At 42.6% G+C, this 13,829-nt stretch overlaps 1 protein-coding gene and 1 long non-coding RNA gene across 2 annotated transcripts in view; one reads left to right on the forward strand and one right to left on the reverse strand.

Annotated features, from left to right (window-relative positions):
- Positions 1-3,030: 3,030 nt before the first annotated feature.
- Positions 3,031-9,005, forward strand: LOC121844981. The gene is made up of 3 exons (XR_006082255.1): positions 3,031-3,088; positions 6,059-6,124; positions 7,176-9,005. It is a non-coding gene; the product is annotated as an uncharacterized LOC121844981 (long non-coding RNA).
- Positions 9,006-9,770: 765 nt separating this feature from the next.
- pold1 (polymerase (DNA directed), delta 1, catalytic subunit) overlaps positions 9,771-13,829 on the reverse strand; it is a 38,133-nt gene continuing 34,074 nt past the window's right edge. Inside the window, exons 26-27 of the mRNA XM_042315557.1 lie at positions 12,220-12,317; positions 9,771-10,021 (exon numbers count right to left, since the gene is read on the reverse strand). Coding sequence (XP_042171491.1) covers positions 9,934-10,021; positions 12,220-12,317 — 186 coding nt within the window. The 3' untranslated portion in view covers positions 9,771-9,933. The remainder of the gene's footprint in view (positions 10,022-12,219; positions 12,318-13,829) is intronic.

Genomic DNA, 13,829 nt, shown 5'->3' on the forward strand with positions numbered 1-13,829 from the left:
CCATGTTCTATGTGTCTGTATACTATTACCAGAGCTGATGTCACCATGTTCTATGTGTCTGTCACCATGTTCTATGTGTCTGTATACTATTACCAGAGATGCATGATGTCACCATGTTCTCACCATGTTCTATGTCTGTATACTATTACCAGAGCTGATGTCACCATGTCACCATGTTCTATGTGTCTGTATACTATTACCAGAGCTGATATCACAATGTCACCATGTTCTATGTGTCTGTATACTATTACCAGAGCTGATATCACAATGTCACCATGTTCTATGTGTCTGTATACTATTACCAGAGCTGATATCACAATGTCACCATGTTCTATGTGTCTGTATACTATTACCAGAGCTGATATCACAATGTCACCATGTTCTATGTGTCTGTATACTATTACCAGAGCTGATATCACAATGTCACCATGTTCTATGTGTCTTATACTATTACCAGAGCTGATGTCACAATGTCACCATGTTCTATGTGTCTGTATACTGGGGCAAGTTGTCACATGTGAAGACTTGCCCCAAGGTCATCGAGACAACTTGCCCCAAACTGACATGTGTGCTAATGTTTTCTAAATCTCAAAGTTAAGACTGCAGCTAAAGTATCAAAAGACACATTACTGTCTCCTCTACTCAGTGCAAAATTGTAATTGTGAACATTCATATCTAAAAGTATTTTTTTCAAAATGTAAAATGCCAATCTTTTACTTTGAAGGGGAAAAATAAGAAACTTGTGCTCACCTCAGATTAGTGACTGACCACATGTGAACAGGAAGTTGACCATAGAACATGTAGTCACACAAAGTAGCTATTCTAGTGTTGGAGGTATGAACAACTTAACCGTGTGACAACTTACCTCGCTCACCCCTACAAAAAATGAATGCACTCACTTACTGTAAGTCACTCTAAATAAGAGCGTCTACTAAATGACTAAAATGTCAAATGCTTAGGGACACTGAGTCAAGCGTAGTGCATGTACCGTAGGAAGAAAAGAGGAACCGAGAGAATCACACCGGCAACTTATTTCAGCCCCACCCCAACACCCTCATCCGTTAGTTACTGACAGGTGTATAAAATGGAGCACACAGCCATGCAATCTTCAAAGACAAACATTGCCAGTTGAATGGCCTTACTGAACAGCTCAGTGACTTTCAAAGTGGCACCGTCACAGGATACCACCTTTCCAACAAGTCAGTTCTTCAAATTTCTGCCCTGCTCGAGCTGCCCCGGTCAAATCAAATGTATTTATATAGCCCTTCGTACATCAGCTGATATGTCAAAGTGCTGTACAGAAACCCAGCCTAAAACCCCAAACAGCAAGCAATGCAGGTGTAGAAGCACGGTGGCTAGGAAAAACTCCCTAGAAAGGCCAAAACCTAGAGAGGAACCAGGCTATGTGGGGTGGCCAGTCCTCTTCTGGCTGTGCCGGGTGGAGATTATAACAGAACATGGCCAAGATGTTCAAAAATGACCAGCATGGTCAATTAATAATAATCACAGGCAGAACAGTTGAAACTGGAGCAGCAGCACAGCCAGGTGGACTGGGGACAGCAAGGAGTCATCATGCCAGGTAGTCCTGAGGCATGGTCCTAGGGATCTGAGTGAGTGAGTGAGTGAGTGAGTGAACTCTTAAATTCACATAGGACAGGAGAGGTACTCCAGATATAACAAACTGACCCTAGCCCCTCGACACAAACTACTGCAGCATAAATACTGGAGGCTGAGACAGGAGTGGTCAGGAGACACTGTGGCCACATCCGATGATACCCCCGGACAGGGCCAAACAGGAAGGATATAACCCCACCCACTTTGCCAAAGCACAGCCCCGACACCACCAACTTACCATCCTGAGACAAGGCCGAGTATAGCCCACAAAGATCTCCACCACGGCACAACCCAAGGTGTGCGCCAATCCACTCAAGTGACGGGAAGATCACATCAGTGACTCAACCCACTCAAGTGACGCACTCCTCCTAGGGACGGCATGAAAGAGCTGTAGTGTAAGTGCTGTTATTGTGAAGTGGAAAGGTCTAGGAGCAACAAAGGGAAATGGTTGTCTGCACAAGATCCGCAACAGGAAGGAAGTCTGACATTATTTTTTTTAAATGTAACCTTTATTTAACTAGGAATGTCAATTAAGAACAAATTCTTATTTACAATGATGGCCTACTGGGGAACAAATCAAATCAAAGTTTATTTGTCACGTGCGCCAAATACAACAGGTAGACCTCACAGTGAAATGTTTACTTCCAGGCCCTAACCAACAGTGCAATTTTGAAGTAAAAATAGGTACTAAGTGAACAATAGATAAGTAAAGAAATAAAAACAACATTAAAAAGACAGTGAAAATAACAGTTACGAGACTATATACAGGCACCGGTTAGTCGGGCTAATTGAGGTAATATGTTCATGTAGGTATAGTTAAAGTGACTGACTTTGATTAAGTATTTGAGATCAGAGTTTTGCCTTGTGTTGTAGTACCAGGGTAAGGACACAGGGTTATCTCCTCTCTCCCCTGCACAGACCAACCTACAATCCCCAGTCTACCATCACAGCGCAGGGTGGAAGCATTGTAATTGCCTCAGATCAACTCCACAGTAGGAAGTGACATCAACATGTCGTCTCAGAACAAAGGTAGAAGATTTATAACTCTTCCACTTTCTATACATGCTGTGAGGAAAAAGTACCAGCTGGTACATTCTTGTAGTCATACTGTATTTATGCCAGGTTTCCTCAAGTCACCTTCAGAACTGTAGGAGAATATCATGTGTTTTGTTCAATATCTAGAGGACTCCAAGGTTGCCCAATGCAGAAATTTGGCCTGTCACCTAAAACCCTCAAACTTTTATAGATGCACAATTGAGAGCATCCTGTCGGGGTGTATCACCGCCTAGTACGGCAACTGCACCACGCACAACTGCAGGGCTCTCCAGAGGGTGGTGAGGTCTGCACAACGCATCACCGGGGGCAAACTACCTGCCCTCCAGGACACCTACACCACCCGATGTCACAGGAAGGCCAAAAAGATCAATGGAAAACAACCGAGCCACTGCCTGTTCACACCGCTATCATCTAGAAGGTGAGGTCAGTACAGGTGCATCAAAGCAGGGACAGAGATGGAAAAACAGCTTCTATCTCAAGGCCATCAGACTGTTAACCAGTCACCACTAGCACAGACGCTGCAGCCTACATACACAGACTTGAAATCATTGGCCACTTTAATAAATGGAACATGTTTACATGTCTTGCATTACTCATCTTATATGTATATACTGTATTCTATACCATCTACGCCACTCTGACATTGCTTGTCCATATATTTATATATTCTTAATTCCATTCCTTTACTTAGATGTGTGTGTATTTGTTGTGACATTGTTAGATATTACTGCACTGTCGGAACTAGAAGCACAAGCATTTCACTACACCCGCAATAACATCTGCTGAACACGTGCATGTGACAAATAAAATTTGATTTGAGGAGTGGCTTCCATCTGGCCACTGTGCTGCAGAGATGGTTGTCCTTCTGGAAGGTTCTCCCATCTCCACAGAGGAACTCTAGAGCTCTGTCAGAGTGACCATTGTTCATTGTGCCTTGTTCAGGGGCAGAACGACAGATTTTTACCTTGTCAGCTCGGTGATTAGTTTTTGCAATCTTCCGGTTACTAGTCCAACGCTCTAACCACCTGCCTTACATTGCACTCCACAAGGAGCCTGCGTGGCAGGCAACCTGTTACGCGAGGGCAGCAAGAAGCCCTGTCTTTCTCTCTTTGTCTGTCTGCCTGTGTCTTTCACTCTTTGTCTGTCTGTCTGTCTGTCTGTCTGTCTGTCTGTCTGTCTGTCTGTCTGTCTGTCTGTATGTCTGTCTGTCTGTCTGTCTGTCTGTGTGTGTGTGTCTTTCTCTCTTTGTCTGTCTGTCTGTCTGTCTGTCTGTCTGTCTGTCTGTCTGTCTGTCTGTCTGTCTACACATGGTTGATGATATTACTAGTTTATCTAGCGTTGCATATAATCGATGCAGTGCCTGTTAATTTCTCATCGAATCACAGCCTACTTCGCCAAACGGGTGATGATTTTGCACTGTCGTTGTACCAAACCTTACCACAAACATCAATCAATGCACGAGTGCATATTTAGTTAATATTGCCTGCTAACATGAATTTCTTATAATTAGGGAAATTGTGTCACTTCTCTTGCGTTCCGTGCAAGCAGTCAGGGTATATGCAGCAGTTTGGGCCGCCTAGCTCGTTGAACTGTGTGAAGTCCATTTAATCCTAACAAAGACCGTAATTAACTTGCAAGAATTGTACATAATTATGACATAACATTGAAGGTTGTACAATGTAACAGCAATATTTAGACTTAGGGATGCCACCCGTTAAGATAAAATACAGAACGGTTCCGTATTTCACTGAAAGAATTAACGTTTTGTTTTCGAAATGATAGTTTCCAGATTCAACCATATTAATGACCAAAGACTCGTATTTCTGTGTGTTATGTTATAATTAAGTCTATGATTTGGTATTTGATAGAGCAGTCTGACTGAGTGATGGTAGGAAGCAGCAGGCTAGTAAGCATTCATTCAAACAGCACTTTTGTGTGTTTGCCAGCAGCTCTTCGACTTCAAGCCCATCAACTCCCGAGATTAGGCTGGTGTAACCGATGTGAAATGGCTAGCTAGTTAGAGGGGTGCGCGCTAATTGCGTTTCAATCGCTGACGTCACTCGCTCTGAGACTTGGAGTAGTTGTTCCCCTTGCTCTGCAATGGCCGCGGCTTTTGTGGAGCGATGGGTAACGATGCTTCGAGGGTGGCTGTTGTCGATGTGTTCCTGGTTCGAGCCCAGGTAGGGGCGAGGAGGGGGACGGAAGCTATACTGTTACACTGGCAATACTAAAGTGCCTATAAGAACATCCAATAGTCAAAGGTATATGAAATACAAATGGTATAGAGAGAAATAGTCCTATAATTCCTATAATAACTACAACCTAAAACTTCTTACCTGGGAATATTGAAGACTCATGTTTAAAGGAACCACCAGCTTTCATATGTTCTGAGCAAGGAACTTAAATGTTATCTTTATTACATGGCACATATTGCACTTTTACTTTCTTCTCCAACACTTTGTTTTTGCATTATTTAAACATGAACATGTTTCATTATTTATTTGAGGCTAAATTGATTTTATTGATGTATTAAGTTAAAATAAGTGTTCATTCAGTATTGTTGTATTTGTCATTATTACAAATAATAACATTTTAAAAAATCGTCCGATTAATCGGTATCTGCTTTTTTTTGGTCCTCCAATCGATATCGGCGTTGAAAAATGATAATCGGTCGAACTCTAGTCCAAGCACACCAAGACAGTTGTGAAGAGGGCACGACAACACCTATTCCCCCTCAGGAGACTTAAAATATTTGGCATGTGTCAGAAGGTTTTACAGCCGCACCATCAAGAGCATGGTTACATCAGCGCCTGGTATGGCAACTGCTCAGCATTCGACTGCACGGCACACAGAGGGTAGTGCGTACCACCCAGTACATCACTGGGGCCAAGATTCCTGCCATCCAGGACCTCTATATACCAGAGGAAGGCCCTAAAAATGGTCAAAGACTCAGGCCACCCTAGTCATAGACTGTTCTCTCTGCTACCTGCACGGCAAACGGTACAGGAGCGACAGGCTCATACCCCAAAGCCATAAGACTGCTGAACAGTTAATCAAATGGCTACCCAGACTATTTGTATTGACCCTAAAACTTTTTGTTTTACGCTGCTGCTACTTGCTGTTTTATCTATGCAGTCACTTTACCCCTACATGTACATATTACTGACTAACCTGTACCCCCTGTATTTAGCCTCGTTATTTTTATTGTGTTACATTTTTTTACTAAATTAACTAAAGTAAAAAAGAATAACTCTTATTTTTAAGCATTGTATTTGGTGCATGTCACAAATACATTTTGATTTGAAATATTCCATAGCTGTTTCATTCCTTTCTTAAAATGTACTGACAGTTGCAACAGTCACCTGACATGCATGGCTCTTGCCCACAGGACCGTTCGTCCGAGAGCGACGTTGATCGCCGCGTGACCCCAGACTTCCAGCATCCATCTATTCAGGTAAAACAACATGGCAATTGAAATGGCATGAACTTAGAAGGTAGACTGACATCATTAAACAGTAGGGACCTTAACTCTCAACTTTTGTGGCAAAAGGTAACTGCGATAACTTAGAAGTTGGCAGGTGTTTGTCTGTTTCACCTTCCTTCATGTTAACACTACAGCTATAAGCCTCCTTCTGACCTGGGTATTGTAATGAAGTGCTATTTCTTATGCAAATGACCAGCTTACTACTATTGCATTGCTATAACGGAGACAACACATAGCAACGTATTTTCACAGTAAAACATGTTAGGGCCATACAGAATATCTCTCACACACACACTCACTTAAACCATCCACAACACTGTCAAAACAGGATACATCCTAGCCACAGGTGCTAGCCGTCAGTTCGGCCACAACATCTTGCCAAGACAAGAACGCACACACATACACACACTCATTGCGAGGACACCAAGATAAGAACACACACACATTACACACACTCACTGCGAGGACACACAGACTTGACTTGTGAAGACAGGGACGCACACACACATACACACACTCATTGCGAGGACACCAAGATAAGAACGCACACACATTACACACACTCATTGCGAGGACACCAAGATAAGAACACACACACATTACACACACTCACTGCGAGGACACACAGACTTGACTTGCCAAGACAGGAACGCACACACATACACACACTCATTCCCTCTCCTGGGGATGGGTTCCAAAGACAAAGAACTCTTCCAACTGCCAATGGGACGCCGACACCAGTCTGGAGGGAACTGCCAATCAACTACCAGCAACCTACCAGAGGCCTGATCTACCAGAATCTACCTACGTCATACCCATGAATAAAATGACTGTACACAATGTATCGGGGCTCTTTTCTGAAGGTTCCCTATGAGCCAGACGAACGAGAGTCCGTGCACGCTTTGTCAGATATCTCTACACTGTTAAAATAAACTGCCTTTACTATACCTGATCCACCCTGTCCAGTGTTTCAACTTGGTCTCCTGTATCGATTCATCAACAGTATCTGTTGTGCTTACAGGGAGACAACACGGGGGGACAAGCCAGGGACATTAGAAATCAAGTCGGAGGACGAAAATGCAACATCTATCCAAATGCAAAAATGACTGCACAAGTCTGGACAGTTTCAGGACAAGTTTCTAAATGTCCTTGAGTGGCCCAGCCAGAGCCCCGACTTGGACCGATCGAACATCTCTGGAGAGACCTGAGTTATCGGCATATTCAACACCGTTCATGAAATATATGACCTTCAACAGTGTTATCCTGTGATCAAGCCATCAATGTTTTGTGATTATTGGTGTCGTAAAAATGTTAGCTAACAGGTTAGCAATTAGCATGTTAATCGGCATCATTACCATGGGCTCCCAAGTGGCGTAGCGGTCTAAGGCACTGCATCTCAGTGCTAGAGGCATCACTACAGACCCTGGTTCAATTCCAGGCTGTATCACAATCCAGCCGTGATCGGGAGTCCCATAGGGTAGCGCACAATTGGCCCAGCGTCGTCTGGGTTTGGCCGGTGTAGGCCATCATTGTAAATAAGAATTAGTTCTTAACTGACTTGACTACTTAAAGACGTATTAGCCACCTTACTATTTTGTTTTAAAAAAGACAGCAACCCATCAATTTTTCATTGGGTTAATCCTGTGGACTCTTAAATGGTTCTTCACCAAATGTCTCAATTCGTTTTACAGATTAATATTTTTTGAGAAAGTAGAAATGTTTACGTCAAATTCAACTTTAATTTCAGTGATTGACATAAACACTTGGAGTTTGTTGCAGAAATGCACATGGCAAGTAAAGGAAGAAATACACAAGATGGGTTGAATAAAAAACATATATTTTAGACATGCATTTGATTTTTTACAAATAAATCTCAACCTCCATTGTCACACACCTGCAGTGGAACCAGTGTTGACAGAAGTCACAGCACACCCATGGCACCGTGGGCCTACACTCCAGCGGCGAGTTTGCAGGCAGATCACTCTCCCCGCAGCAAGCACATCAGATGGTCTTTTGCAATGTACAAGTACTACAGCAACAATAGTAATTGACAACAGAGGGATAAAAAAACAACCAGATTATTTAGTACCTGAGGGAGGTGCCTATGGGTGGCAGGTAGAGTTTATCTCTCCGTTTTATTTGCTGCAGTTGAGAGAAAAAGTAGTGTTAGAGCATGTTTCATGAAAAACATTTTCAAAATGTATACATCAATACATCTGGAGGAAGCTGCAGAAGTTGGAGGAGGTGGACATGCCTTGAGGGCTGGTGCTATGTAAAGAGAAAGAACATCTTTAAAGATTTGTAGTTTTATAAAACACAAAAATACTTAAACATATGTTACCTGTGGAGATGGCTGTATTTGAATTGCAGGGGTCAGGGACACCAGACGAGGCTGCTGTGGTGGTGTTACCAGGGGAGATGGAGGGGGCAGTTGGTCCAGGAACTGGAGCAGGGTCTGGGACTGGAGCAGAGGCTGAAACTGGAGCAGGGGCTGGAACTGGAGCAGGGACTCGGGCTGAGGGTCCTCCTGTGGTCACTGGAGAGGAGGTGCTGGTGGAAGTCACAGTGATACTGGTTCCAGGAGGCAGTGCTGGGACCCGGTAGGGACCGAGACGGCACTAAATGGGACTGAAGGGTCAAAATGGCTGAAGGGTCAAAAGGGAAGGCCGCAGTTCCAAAACAGTTCCTGAGGATCCAGCACCTTGTGCCTGCTCTGGTCGCTACGAAACCCTCATTAAACACCAATAGTATTCACTATTCAGGATTTTTTATTTTATTTGGACCTTTATTTAACTAGGCGAGTCAGTTAAGAACAAATTCTTATTTTCAATGACGACCTAGGAACAGTGGGTTAACTGCCTGTTCAGGGGCAGAACGACAGATTTTTACCTTGTCAGCTCGGGGGGTTTGAACTTGCAACCTTCCGGTTACTAGTCCAACACTCTAACCACTAGGCTATGCTGCCGCCCCAGGATGTTTTACAGCTTTGTCATTTAACAATTTCATTTGACATGATGAAGTCACAAAGGGCCAGAGATAATTACAGACACCTGTGATAATCTGAAGTACCTAAAAGGGCCACTAGATTATACTTTTCATTTTATTTAACTAGGCAAGTCAGTTAAGAACAAATTATTATTTACAATGATGGCCTACCCCGGCCAAACCCAGACGACGCATGGCCAATTGTGCGCCGCCCTATGGGACTCCCAATCAAGGGCAGAAGTGATTCAGCCTGGATTTGAACCAGGGACTGTAGTGTCGCCTCTTGCACTGAGGGAGCCCAATTACAAATTATTCTTAAAATTCTGGTAGTTTACTGGGAAACGTATAAAGTTCCCAGTAACATGCCATCCCTTTGCAAGCCCTACCCTAGATCAGAACTCCTACTGAGATGCTTCATAAATACAGGCCTTAGTCTATATCAACACATAGCATGGGAACCCTGAAATGTAGTCTATTAGAAGTGTATAGTAACAAATGACTGCTGCTTTGCACAGGTTATCGTAAAATACCCGCTACACAACTTTCAGTACTCAACACATTACAACATCCACCACCATACTTTTGGTTCAATGCAACTGAGGCCTTCTAGACAGACAAGAATGACAACACATTTCTACAAAAAAATGCCATTTATTTAGATTCATATTTCAATAAAATAGTGTAACATTTATAATTCTTGCAAGACAATAGAGTACAAATCCTTTCCTGGAGAGGGAACGAGCAGGAGTGGGGAGAGAGGGGAGCCGGTGAATATGGAGTCTGTTGGTTGTCTCTCACCATCCAAAGCGAGACACCAGCTTCTCCTGATCATCCAGATCTTTCTGCACCTTCTTCCTCATGTAGAATATGGGACAGTCCCGGCTGGGTAGAGGGAGACACAGCAACATTGACTTAATATCATACACAGTGGGGCAAAAAAAGTATTTAGTCAGCCACCAATTGTGCAAGTTCTCCCACTTAAAAAGATGAGAGAGGCCTGTAATTTTCATCATAGGTACACTTCAACTATGACAGACAAAATGAGGGAAAAAAATCCAGAAAATCACATTGTAGGATTTTTAATGAATTTATTTGCAAATTATGGTGGAAAATAAGTATTTGGTCAATAACAAAAGTTTAACCCAATACTTTGTTATATACCCTTTGTTGGCAATGACAGAGGTCAAACGTTTTCACACACTGTTGCTGGTATTTTGGCCCATTCCTCCATGCAGATCTCCTCTAGAACAGTGATGTTTTGGGGCTGTTGCTGGGCAACACGGACATTCAACTCCCTCCAAAGATTTTCTATGGGGTTGAGATCTGGAGACTGGCTAGGCCACTCCAGGACCTTGAAATGCTTCTTATGAAGCCACTCCTTCGTTGCCCGGGCGGTGTGTTTGGGATCATTGTCATGCTGAAAGACCCAGCCATGTTTCATCTTCAATGCCCTTGCTGATGGAAGGTGGTTTTCACTCAAAATCTCACAATATATGGCCCCATTCATTCTTTCTTTGACACGGATCAGTCGTCCTGGTCCCTTTGCAGAAAATCAGCCCCAAAGCATGATGTTTCCACCCCCATGCTTCACAGTAGGTATGGTGTTCTTTGGATGGAACTCAGCATTCTTTGTCCTCCAAACACGACGAGTTGAGTTTTTACCAAAAAGTTATATTTTGGTTTCATCTGACCATATGACATTCTCCCAATCTTCTGGATCATCCAAATGCTCTCTAGCAAACTTCAGACGGGCCTGGACATGTACTGGCTTAAGCAGGGGGACACGTCTGGCACTGCAGGATTTGAGTCCCTGGCGGCGTAGTGTGTTACTGATGGTAGGCTTTGTTACTTTGGTCCCAGCTCTCTGCAGGTCATTCACTAGGTCCCCCCGTGTGGTTCTGGGATTTTTGCTCACCGTTCTTGTGATCATTTTGACCCCACGGGGTGAGATCTTGCGTGGAGCCCCAGATCGAGGGAGATTACCAGTGGTCTTGTATGTCTTCCATTTCCTAATAATTGCTCCCACAGTTGATTTCTTCAAACCAAGCTGCTTACCTATTGCAGGTCTACAATTTTGTTTCTGGTGTCCTTTGACAGCTCTTTGGTCTTGGCCAGAGTGGAGTTTGACTGTTTGAGGTTGTGGACAGGTGTCTTTTATACTGATAACAGGTGCCATTAATACAGAGGACAGAGGAGCCTCTTAAAGAAGAAGTTACAGGTCTGTGAGAGCCAGAAATCTTGCTTGTTTGTAGGTGACTAAATACTTATTTTCCACCATAATTTGCAAATAAATTAATTAAAAATCCTACAATGTGATTTTCTGGATTTTTTCTCTCTCATTTTGTCGGTCATAGTTGAAGTGTACCTAATGATGAAAATTACCGGCCTCATCTTTTTAAGTGGGAGAATTTGCACAATTGGTGGCTGACTAAATACTTTTTTTGCCCCACTGTATGGTGTGTATTTCAGAGTGGGTCTGTGTGTAACAGATATGTCGATATGGGTTTATGTGTGGTAATTGTCCAACGTGAGTGTACACTGCTGGTACAGATGTTGCACTTTTAGGTGCGTTAAAGGATCCCTGCACTGCATATTTCAGAAGTGAATATAGACCATCTCCCATGTCAGAAGTGAATATAGAGTATCTCCCATGTCAGAAGTGAATATAGAGTATCTCCCATGTCAGAAGTGAATATAGAGTATCACCCATGTCAGAAGTGAATATAGAGCATCTCCCATGTCAGAAGTGAATATAGAGTATCTCCCATGTCAGAAGTGAATATAGAGCATCTCCCATGTCAGAAGTGAATATAGAGTATCTCCCATGTCAGAAGTGAATATAGAGTATCACCCATGTCAGAAGTGAATACAGAGTATCTCCCATGTCAGAAGTGTATATAGAGTATCACCTGTTTCAGAAATGTCACCTAAGTATTTATTTACTGAAGTTATCTTTATATTGTAAACAAACTTGGAGCTTGACATCACCCTGTGAGAGTCACATTAACGATGTACCGGGAAAGTAACTTTCAAACACATACATCTGTATACCAATTGTATGCATTTGTGTGTGTGTGTACCTGGTACAGAGCACATCCTCATGGAGAGAGCCCTGACAGCGTTGACACTGTGTCCACAGGCGAGAGAAGCGCTCCTCCAGAGTACTTAAGTGGAAGATCTAGAATTCAAAGAGATTCACCATTAGAAAGTGTACTGAACAAAAATAAATGCAACAATTTCAAAGATTTTGCCGAAATACAGTTCATATAAGGAAATCAGTCAATTTGAATAAATTCATTATGGATTTCACATGACAGGGCAGGGGTACAGCCATGGGTGGGCATAGGGTCACCCACTGCGAAGCCAGGTCCAACCAATCAGAATGAGTTTTTCCCCACAAAAGGGCTTTATTACAGACTAAAACTCCTCCGCAACCCCCCCTCCGACGATCTCACAGGAGAAGAAGCCAGATGTGGAGGTCCTGGGCTGGCGTGGTTCCACGTAGTCTGCGGTAGTGAGGCCGGTTGGATGTAGTGACAAATTCTATAAAACAACTTGTGGCGACTTATGGTAGAGAAATGCACATTCAATTCTCCGCTAACAGCTCTGGTAGTCATTCCTGCAGTCATCATGCCAATTGCATGCTCCCTGTGGCATTGTGTTGTGTGACAAAACTGCATATATTCAAATGGACTAAATAAGAAGATTATAGTAGTATAAACAGCAGAGGCTGCAGAAATATTTCTACTCTTATAAAGAGCAGTGGAAGGACCAAGGGAATAGAGCTTCAAGGTAAATATGACTACTCTTATAAAGAGCAGTGGAAGGACCAAGGGAATAGAGCTTCAAGGTAAATATGACTACTCTTATAAAGAGCAGTGGAAGGACCAAGGGAATAGAGCTTCAAGGTAAATATTACTACTCTTATAAAGAGCAGTGGAAGGACCAAGGGAATAGAGCTTCAAGGTAAATATGACTACTCTTATAGAGAGCAGTGGAAGGACCAAGGGAATAGAGCTTCAAGGTAAATATATGGCTGTTTGCTTTGTTTAAAGAGTTATAAAGAAGTGTGTTAAGCGATTTACCTTTGCAATATTACTTGGCATAGCATAGCATAGTATAGCATAGCATAGCATAGTATAGTATAGCATAGTATAGCATAGTATAGCATAGCATAGCGCATTAAGGATTGATTGAGCATTATTGATGTATTGGGACTGTAGAACCATTGAATTGAAATAACGTGTATAAGACCAAAAACAGATTGACTTAATAAAAGCTTGAAACTTTGACAACTAGGCCAGATTAACAATCTGGAGAGCAAACGCCTTTGACACTCTCACTGAACAGAAAGTGACCCTGGTTATAGGTTAAAGTGATTGCACTAAAGAATATTTCATTGTGTGGACAATAATATATCTTTGGAAAAGTCAAATACATATAACAATACTAGTTTCCAAGTGACTACTAGCTGACGAGCATAATAACTAACAGAAGATTAGTTATTAGGTATTGATATAAGAGAAGAAGACCCAAGGTAAGGGAGTATAGGAAGAGTCTACAAACATAAAGTAATAAAGTACTCCTCTATCCAAGGCCCCATACTAGACCGGCAAATAAGGGAGTGACAACGTGAACAAAGGAACAAACCCAACTCACGCGAAGGGCCATTACGAATACATAGAAGAGT

The sequence above is a fragment of the Oncorhynchus tshawytscha genome, unplaced genomic scaffold (assembly GCF_018296145.1).
Source record: "Oncorhynchus tshawytscha isolate Ot180627B unplaced genomic scaffold, Otsh_v2.0 Un_contig_2462_pilon_pilon, whole genome shotgun sequence".
NCBI lineage: Eukaryota > Metazoa > Chordata > Actinopteri > Salmoniformes > Salmonidae > Oncorhynchus > Oncorhynchus tshawytscha.